This window comes from Neopelma chrysocephalum, unplaced genomic scaffold (assembly GCF_003984885.1).
Source record: "Neopelma chrysocephalum unplaced genomic scaffold, ASM398488v2 Primary Assembly neopelma1_64, whole genome shotgun sequence".
In the NCBI taxonomy this organism is placed as follows: Eukaryota; Metazoa; Chordata; class Aves; order Passeriformes; family Pipridae; genus Neopelma; species Neopelma chrysocephalum.
Genome location: NW_020897721.1, coordinates 216 through 10,621, shown reverse-complemented (window position 1 = coordinate 10,621; position 10,406 = coordinate 216). Strand labels below are relative to the sequence as shown.

Here is a 10,406-nt window from a genome sequence, read left to right as displayed (position 1 = left end):
GCTGCCACTGTAACCCTTAAACCACTGAACCACATCATCCAGCGCCACATCCAGGCGCCTCCTAAACACCTCCAGGGATGGTGACTCCACCACCTCCCTGGGCAACCATTCCAATGCTTGATCATCCTAACAGTGATATTTTTTTTCCTAATAACTAATCTGAATCTGCCGTCTCAGTTTAAAGCCATTTCCTCTCATCATCTCACTGCAGGCACGGTAGAAGAGACCGGCCCCTCACCACAATCTCCTGTCAGGTGGTTGTAGAGAGCGATGAGGCTCCTGCACCCTCAGGCCCCGTGGAGCTGGGTTAGGGCTCCATGGAGCCCCACGCCACAGCCCCGGCCTTGCTCCCCCCTTCCCCAGGGCTTCTCCTCCTCTCCCTCTCCTCTCCAGTCGGTGGAGAAGGGCAGGTGTGCCCCGAAAACACTGGGGAAGTGGCTCCAGGCTCCCTGACCTTGGCTATGGAGCTGGCCCCAGCAGCAGCCCAGGACAGCGGCTTGGCCAGCACGTCTGCTGGCAGTCTGCAGGTCTCCAGGGAGAAAAGCCAGCCTGCCAGCTCTTAGCAGTGCTGGACGGTGACCTAAAGGCACTGGCAAGTGCTTGTCTGAAGCAAATCCCTCTGTGAGCCACTACTACCCCTTTTTGGCACTGAAATGCCATGTTGGCACTTGAGGCTAAGGAGGCCTTTCCAGAAAAACAAGGCACGTAAAAGATTAGTCTTGAACTACTATAGGGGTTCAAAGGAAAGTATTAAAAATAACAAGAACAGGAGTGCTGGAAACACTGCCTCAGGGAGTATGTGCAGGTAAACAAAAGTTGCAAAATCTGTAATACTGGATTCTATAAATACTGACGAGACATACTTCTGAATGTATTGTGAAGTCAGCACAATCCTGACTAGGGGCAACGTGCTATTTTTTTGGTTCACTTGAAGTTCACACTTTACAAAATTAGGATTGGATAACTCAGGAATGTACTACAGAGGTTTCACCTTCAGGAACGTGAGCCAGGTCAGTCCAGGGCAGCAATGACAGAAAGAGCAGTGCTGCCAGGGGGGCCAGCTCAGGTTAGCTGGGTGGTGGTTTCAGCCAGTCCTGTTTGACAAAGATTTTTATTAGGTTTCATAGGTCAAAGAGTAAATTGCAAAAGTAACCTAATTATACTTGCTGCTGGATACAGTCCTCCTAGATCAACATTTAGACATGCTAGTGAGCAAACACACACCAGTTTGCAAACCTGACTAGCATATTTCCTTCAAATAGTTGGATAGACTTTAATATGAAATGTTAGTGCAGTTTGGCTCTGAAAATTTGAACCATTTATAAAGCCAAGAGTCTTTGACATAGTTCCTCTCTGTGTTCAGGAACAATGCTTCCTTCTTTGCTGATGTTAAAGAATGTTTTATTGCAGGGAGCAGTATAGAAACATGGCAGTAAAAGAGGAAGCTGAGTTCTACTGCCAGCTGGCCATTATTTAAAGAATTCCCAATTCAGTGCCAGTGATCAAAACCTTTCAGATTCTGGGCTCAGTTTGTAGGACAAAATAGAATCCTGAAAGCCACTAAATTTTATCTAGAAATCAGAAACAATAATCATAAAGCTGTAGGAAGCAGATTTTATAAAGTCCTTTTCCAGAGCACAACTTGCTTATCTCCTGTTGCAGTATGACACCTCATTTTCAGTCCCATACCCAAAGCACTATAACATTATGCCTAAAAAATGGCCATTTTTCTGGCCAAAAAATGCTGTTGATCACTATCAGAATGATTTTTTAAAATTATTTTTAGGATTTACTAGGTTTTTAACATCTATTTAAATGTATCTACTGCATTAAGGCCCTGTTCTCTGTCTCTAGCTGTGTTGGAAGAAACTCTAAAACTTCTTAGATAATTTACTTATCAAATGAGGAAATCATACTTGACTGTCATCTCAAGGATAGGTTCCTGCTCAATACTACAGCCAGGAAACTTCACAGAAAGATAGAACTTATCTGTGAAGAACTTCAGGTTCTCAGCAACTGTATCTTCCCAGCATAGTACAAGATTTTCCATCTATATATTTTTGTATCATATTGCATTGTTTCTTGATGTTGGATGTCTACTTAAGCTGAAATACATAAAAAAGATGTGAAAATCTGAAATGCTTAAAAACTATAATTAAATTTGTCAACTAGCTATACATGTCTTCTTCACTTACAGTAATGCCAGTCATGCTTGAATTACCTAAGCAAATTTAATCAAAATGTCAAAGATCTACCAAAACTCAGTTAAAAAAAGAAAATAAATCACCAAGTGAGATGACAAAATGTAATTTGCTCTTCAAAAGATAAATTTCCAATATGCCTTGGAGGTTCTACTTAATTGTTTTCTGTAAATCACTGCATTTTGCTTTTCTTTGCCAAGAACTATCAGAATCCCAGCCATGGGTGACCAGTTTCTTGGGCCAAGAAAAAAATCAATGACCATTTAATGCTTTCTATTGTTGATACTTTATATGTCCAAATCCTTTTCTTCCAGCAGGCATAGGAGCAAAATTGTACAGATGGCAGTTTTTTGTTGCAGGCAACCCAAGGATGACATCAGTGCACTGAAGCAGTGGTTTGGCTCTGCATGTCTGAAAACTTTGGTACCAAATTCAGTTCCTGATGCTTAATGCCTCTTTCTTGCTTAAAAACCCTTTGGTAACGTGGTTTCCCCCATATCACACTGTAGGACCAGTGCTGTGGCCACTCACTCCTCCCTAGCCAGGAGCTTGTAAAGATGAATTTCCTGCAGGCCTGGTTCATGTGGTGGTGTTCCATGTGATGCTCTGCACAGAGTGTTTGTAGTTCTGGGTTTGCTGACTGTAAGCTGGGACTCTTGTTCAGAGCACTCACGTCAGTAACCAATAGCAACCAAGCCACTGGTATCCTTTGACATTACACCGTAGTTACCAGATGCTATACTTAGTACACTAAAAAAAGGCACTTGCAAATCTGTCAAAAATCATAACAACTCTATCCCTTATTTTCCCAGGATGTAGTTAAAGCAGGATCTTTAAATCTGACTGGCATCCCACAGACTGTTCTCGAGCCGACCAGTACTTTAAAACCACGTACAGTACTCAATGCACCACTGCCACCATGAAAACTCCATGTCAGAGTGCGTGGATCCTCCATAAATCCATCCCGCTGAGGTTTGGTGTGGACAGAGCTTTAGGAGTGCTGCAAAAGGCCGATTTGCAGCAGCCGGTCCTTTGCGGCGGCGCTGTGCCGGGCCGGGCAGAGCGGCGGCGGCCGTGCAGCATGCTGGATCCGGAGGGCAGTGTGGAGCATCAGCCTTCCCCTTCCTTCCCCAAACTCCTGCTCATCCCTCTAGCCATGCTCCTCGCAATTGCAGCGCTCCTGCTCTTAGCCTTTTCCGCCACGCGGCAGAAAGAGCCTGATTTTTACACTTTCAAAGTTGTAAACATCAGGGGCAAGTTAGTCTCCCTGGAGAAGTACAGGGGCTCGGTAAGTCCCGCGGTGCTGGGCTCTGGCCCAGGCTCACTAACAGCCAGTCCTTGCATGTCTGCGGGGCGAGAGGGGGGGAGAGAGCACAGAAACTTGGGGCGCAGTCTCGTGTAGGTCTGGGTTTATCACTCTCTATCTCACCACTCTCTAACTGATGGGCAGCGCTGCCTGCATGCTGCCTGGGTGCCGCTCCCCACATCTCTGCACTCCTGTTTAGCCATGATATCTAGTTAATACAGGCTCGTTCTGAATAAATGTTTGCAGTCTAACCCCTGTGTGTGTCTGCGTCTTCTCCCGGGCCAGGCGGCTGCTGCCTGTAGACGTGGCAGGCAGGGAACGCTCCCCGCCTGCCGTTCCTGCAGCAGGATGGATTGCACTGGATCGTGGCTGTTCACTTGGAAGCTCAGGAAGTTTGTGTCTTTGTGTAACTTACTTTTGGAGCTTATTTCTGCCTTTTAACTGCATGACTTCTTGTATATTATTTTTACTTAAATCCCATTCTTTTTTTAATGTTCTACATTAAAAAAAAAGGATTTAGTCAGTGGCTAATGGAGTAAACAGATTTCACCGTAGTAAGTGAAAACGTGAGAGACATTATAAAGTAGTTATTGTAATATCAGAGTATAATGGAATTGTAACATCATGCTATTCCTCTTTCGCTTTTTAGTGCGTGAAGAAGGGCACATGGACACACATATATTTTATGATGTCTTTTAAATTTTATTTACATATTACTTTTAAGGAGTTTTAGGCAGCGCTTTCCATGCCATTTTAAAACAGTGTCCTTGACTATACTGTGATTTTAGTTTAGTTTAGTTTAGTTTTTTAGTGGTTTGATCATCTAGAAAAGATGGTCAGTACCTATGAAAGAGTGATAAGGGAATTTAGCACACTGAAGGCTTAATACTGTAAGCTCTTATGGCCCCACTCACAAGTTACAGAAGCTAAAATCAACATAAATCCCACAAGTGCCCCCTTTAGCACTCAAGTGACACATCTGTGACACTTGCAGGCAGTCCAACAGCTTACCTGCTGCTCAGAAAGGCATGACTTCTTCTCACTTTCGCCCTTAATCTCCAGTATTGTGTTTTCACCTTCCTTTTCCCCTCCTGAGGTGCTTCACTGAGGTGTCTGAGCTCACTAGTGCACAGCAGCAGGTCACTGAAACATTGGCAGATAGACAGAGAAGGCGTATGGGGAGATGCACATTTTCCTGAGCTCAGCAGAAAGGGACACTGGTGGAGTTGGAACAAATGCCAGGACTGAATCTTACCTGGTCAAAGTTCTCATCTCCCTCCATGCACAATTCAGATACAGCAGAACTGGTCCCATGCCCACTCCAATATCTCTAGTGGAAAAAAACATGGAAGCTGTTTAATATTGAGCAATATTTGTGCTTTTTTTAATGAGTTCCTTCCAAAGGCTCTGTCAATAAATCCTGCTACTGGGGCATGTTTTGTCTGCAGGTCATTGCAAATCTGAATAAGCAAGTACCACCTGTAGCTCCTCTACCTCAGGGCCAGAATCCACATAGAAAGGAGTTAAGGGGGAACTCAGAATTCCTTACAGCTACCCCACAGAGAGCTGTGGGTGTTCATCCCCCCTGGAACAAGCTGCAGAGCCTGATTTGGAATCTTATGAACAGGAAGTTGGGGGGGGGTGTGCCTGTATCCAAGTGCTATGATTCCAGGCCATCCTTGAGGCCTGACTGGTTTCATAAGGAAGAGTTCTAGATCTGTACCTTGGAAGAGGGAACAGCATTGATGAATGGTATTCCTTGATCTCTGCTAGGCCACACGGAATAGTTGATTCCAAAAAGGTGATGACCAGCTTCTGTGTGGATAAAAAGATTTGCATTCAGAAATCCTATTGATGTTCAGGCCAATTGCTCTTTGATAATGCATGTGCACCATTTTAAAGAAAATTGCAGCAATAAAACACATCCCTTTCTGTCATTATGTTGTCAGAACTCAGTATCAAGATAGAAAAAGGTTAATTAATACTCCCATTTATTTCTTAAAATAAACTTGCTTAAATCTGCAGTCAAATAAGTAGTGTTAAGGCGTAGGTTTATCATAATATTTTAAAGCTATTAAAAGAAAATAATATTAAAGTACTACGTGTGTGCTGGTGGTGTTCTAAAGAAAGTGAGTCACTAGTTACCTCCTGGAACAATCGTCTGCTAATTGCCAAACCAGCTTTTAACAGCCTTAAGCTTTCTGGCAGATGTAGAGAAGACATTTTCTTCAGTTCAGTCACTCAACTAATTTATTTAAATAGCTACCTAATTAATAGCTACCTAGTCTGGAAGCTTTTGGATTTTTTCAATTCCCTGTTAGTTTCTTGACTACAAAAAAAAAAGTGTGCTAATTCTAAAAACACAAAAGCCGTGCTAAGTATAAACAATCAATGATATTCATGACTTGCAGAATCTTTCTTCAATAACTCATTATTGATATAAATTTTTGTGCATTCAGATCACTGAAACAATTTTTTCCTAGTACTGATTGATACTATATCAATTTCTGTTTGAGTTCATCTTAATAAAAAATACCCTCTGTTATATAGTACAGAAGAAATAGCTAACAATTATGCAATAACAAAAATTAAAAATATCAGGGAAGAGTTTGTTGTTTTTTTCTGAAATAAATGTGCACAGACATAATCTCCACTTTAATAAAAATACTGAAAATATATAAGGGAGTACTCCCTTTCTATGGGGGTATTATATTGCCAGAAGGCTAAAAATTTGGCATACGTGCTACAAAATCAGGTATTGTGTGACATGTACCTGGAAGCAAAGACAGGGATGACTATAACAACTGAGAAAAGAGTATCATGAGTGGAATAGACCCCAAAGCTGTCTGGTTTACTGTGTTATGGGAGAAGGCCATGGTTTTTCCAGGCTTCCATACTGATGTTGACCCCTCTACATTAAATATGAGGGGCAGTGATATGTGGCTGGACAAGAATCAAGAGGATCCAGACAAGCTCAGTTTTCTATCTAATCTATCTCCCTACCTAATTCAAGATCTTATCTTTCATTTTATGATCTGAATCAGATATGCTGTAAGATATATTCTTACCAAAAATAGCACCTATTTGGGAGTCTGAACTCCCAAGCATCAACTGTTCCCTGCTGTTTTTATACCTGTCTTTGATATAATAGTCCCAAGCTACCACAGAGCTGAGTACAGTGTGCTGGGGTGGAATTAAGCAGCGTCAGTGCAGTGCCTTTGGAAATCCTGAACCAAAGGTACTATAATCACGTAAAAGCATTAGGCACTATAACTACCTAAGTATTATTTTACTATTGGAAGTAATGCCAGGCACTTTGGATCAGAGCTCCCTGCAGTCTGAGTGTGTGTATTACTGAGTGTGGGTAAATGCAGAGAACAGCATTTAATTACTGCACAAATACTGCTCTTTTTTCCGTGGAGGTAACAGCTCTGTGAGTTGGTGTAAGCTGACTCCTATGGCTCAGATGGAGCCAGTTAAGAATCTCTAGGTCTAAAAACCCTGCTGAAAGATCCACAAAGGGTTAGTTGAAGATGAGACCAGACTCATAAATCTGTTCAGGGACCATTCCCTCGAGGAGGCATGTTGGTGTAAACATTAAGTAAACCATGAAATGTTTTTGCAGTGTTAAATAAATGATTTCACTACTAGAATGCCTGGGTTTTCTAAGCAAAGGGAAGGACAGGATAGTGTTAACAGGTCAGACAAGAGCTAATAGAGAATTCAGCTTAAATGAAATGATTTTTGTGAGGTCCATGATGAACTGTTTGCACTGCACACTAGGTGGTGTGCTTGACCTGCACTCTCAAGAGCCCAAAGTCAAGCATATTGGACTTAATTTAAAGCATTAATAGTTGTAAGAAGTCAAAGTACAGCCTCTACATGAGAACTGTATTTATTAAAAATAAAATATAGACCAAAAAAAATCATCGCATTTAATCACGTCTAGTACCAGACACTTGAAAGACAACTTGGTAAAGGTTTTTAAAGAATAATTTTAAATGTTCCTTATGAAATACCAATAAATCCTGAAAGTTTTGATTATATGTGTTAGTTACACTTTTAGGAGTTTTGCACTACTAAATTATGGAGTTCAGTAGTGGAGAATTCAGTTACAGGGAAGGCATTTTTCTAAGGAAAAAGAAGCATAATATGTTTGCTATACAAAAAAAATGCTGTGTGTAGTTTCCTTCTATTTTGTGGGAAGTTGTCTGGAAATTTGCTCTTTTTGCACCGTGAGCTCTCAAGCCTTTCACCACCATGCCAAATAATCACTGATTTTAAACAGCTGTAAATTAAAATGGATTCTTTTTGAGTGAATTCTTTCAAGCCCTCTTTTTGCTTAAAATCAAGCAGAAGTTATAAAAGCTTGATTGTTTTCATCTTTCATACCTGTTTTAATATGAACACAATGCCTACACAAGCTTATTCCCCCAAACCTCCAATGATAAATTCATACATTTCCATGCTATTTTTGGATAAAGTACCAATAGAAGTGAATACAATAAGGTATATGAATACTCCTGCATCATGAAAATGCCAAGCCTTAAACTATATTTTAAAAAGCTTCTAAAATTTCATATGAAAGAGCTTCATGTGACTTCAACTCTTAGTGGTACAATTTATCTTTACTTCATACTAAACTGCGAATATCACTATGCTTGGTAAATCAGATTATTTGAAAGGAACAGAACTGCCAATAGTTATTTTTTATGGCCAGTATATAAGTTCTGTTTGAAATGCTGACAGTTTGCAACAGGAATTCATCATAAAATTATTATATCTTCTCTCAAAAAAATCTACTTATGCGCCACATCTTTGAGTGTTTTAGGAAACTGAATTTAAAACTTCAGGCAGAGCTTTTAAATGCCTGAATGAAAGTGATGCTTTGGAGGTTGGCTGGGTGGCTGCAGGTCATAGTTCATATGCAAGTGTCCAGGGAGTGCTTGGATTGTGTTCTGTTGACACTACACCACAAAGATTACACCAACTTGTGTTTTGTGAGATTACCTGTCTTCCAGGGAGAACAGTGCCATCCCAAAAACACTTTAAATTCAGGAGTTGGACCTGGTGAGTCCCTTCCAACTCAGGATATTCTATGATTCTCTATAGCAATATATCTATACAAGGTAGAATACATAAAGTGTTAATATTTAATGTAAGAAATTATAAACACCAACATCCCATTATCTTTTTCTTTACTCACTCCTACCCCTTCTAGGCCTTTCATTTTATGATCCCATACCTTACCCAGCTAAAGGCTTTTATAAGCCAGTTTGTTTTCTGGCCTTAAAATTCCTATGTACATGTAGTTATTTATTTTTTGTATACTATAATTTCTTTGACATGCCTTATTTCCCTAAATACTTTTATATTTTGTATGAAAGTATTAGAATGGACTCAATTTATGTAGAATGAGCAGCAACTCACACCTACAAAATTTGTGAGAGTAATAAGAACTATGTCTAATAATAAATCCCAAAAGTTATTTAAGGATAAAATATCTCAAAAACCAATGGAAAATTCCTCAAAGCTTTGAGAAACTGTAATATGTGTCAGTTCAGGGTGAGGTCACTAATTTTCTCCAACAAATTCTTGGTGGACCCTGTTCCACACGTGCCTTTATTTTCCTGTGGTGCACACCTGTGTGTGACACCTTCCTCCAGCTGGATCTGCCTGTTGGTAATATCTGAATGACACCATGTGCACAGGTTGGACATGATCCACCACAGGAAAGATCTTAAAGGACAGTGGGCAGTCCTCACTTCTTGGAATCTCTAATTGAGGCAGTAAATTTTTGTGAAAAAAACCTATTGTCATTTTGTCTCAACTGAGTAGATTTACTCTAGAAATGGTGGAAGATTTTGTAGCCCATTCTGCACAGACCAACCCAAAATCCTGTAATTGCTTCTATTAACTTCCAGGTCAAGACAAGCAATGATAAATGGATCAGCCAGATCTGTATGGGTACTAAATTCTGCACAGGGAAAGATGATGCAGAGCAGATGTTTCACAACAGATAAATAAAAAACACAAAATACATTAGTTTGCAAGTTTCTTTCATGCAACTTGGTCTATCATAGCTGAATGGACACTTCTTGAATATGCTTAGAAACTGTCCAAAGGGCAGAATGGAGAAATATAGATTCTCTGAAAACTGAAAATTAAGATTGCTTAGAAGTTTATTGATTATTTTCATCATTGCCAAATAGGGATACATAAAAGAAATATTAAATGTTCCTATTGTGAACAGAACTCGATGTAGTTTCAAATATGTATTCAGTCACAGTTCTCTAGACATTCTTTCTTTTTTTAAATAATCTGCATCCCAGCCTACCTGTTGGAAAGCTGACATGTCTAACACATTTTTCAATCTCTCTTCAGGTGTCACTGGTTGTCAACGTTGCAAGTGAGTGTGGGTACACAGACAGCCACTACAAGGCCTTACAGCAGCTGCAGAGGGACCTGGGCCCCTACCATTTCAATGTGCTGGCCTTCCCCTGCAACCAGTTTGGGCACCAAGAACCAGACACCAACAGAGAAATCGAGAGTTTTGCGCGAAAGACTTACGGTGCCTCCTTTCCCATGTTCAGCAAAATCACAGTCAGCGGGGCTGGAGCAATTCCTGCCTTCAAGTACTTAATTGGTGAGTAATCCGGAACACTGGAGGGTTGTTTCTCCAGTGTAGAATTCCTCTGATACAAAATAACATCTGACAGAAAAAAGATCCCTATGATTGTGTTCACAGAGTTGGCAGGCTCAAGGAGGTCAGAAGTCACGTAGCCCTTCTCGCACAAGGCAGGATTTCTCTCTCTGTCACCTCTGACAGCTTTGTCTTACCTTCTAAAAAGATCTCCAGAGGTGAGGACACATCAGTAACAGTCGTCCTGTAAAAGCTC

General features: G+C 40.7%; 1 protein-coding gene across 1 annotated transcript; it reads left to right on the top strand.

The window, feature by feature from the left end:
• The first annotated feature begins 6 nt into the window (after positions 1–6).
• GPX7 (glutathione peroxidase 7) lies at positions 7–10,161 on the top strand. The gene is made up of 3 exons (XM_027683188.1): positions 7–805; positions 3,014–3,489; positions 9,892–10,161. Exons 2-3 carry the CDS (start codon positions 3,121–3,123, stop codon positions 10,159–10,161), a joined length of 639 nt encoding a protein of 212 aa, XP_027538989.1. The 5' UTR covers positions 7–805; positions 3,014–3,120.
• The last annotated feature ends 245 nt before the right edge of the window (positions 10,162–10,406 follow it).

What these genes read in the sequence shown, in the direction of transcription:
- GPX7 (XM_027683188.1), top strand. Translation starts at nt 3,121, where the DNA reads ATGAAAACTCCATGTCAGAGTGCGTGGATCCTCCATAAATCCATCCCG. An exon ending in TGGAGAAGTACAGGGGCTCG is followed by an intron (nt 3,490 to 9,891) that starts GTAAGTCCCGCG and finishes ATCTCTCTTCAG; the next exon opens with GTGTCACTGGTTGTCAACGT.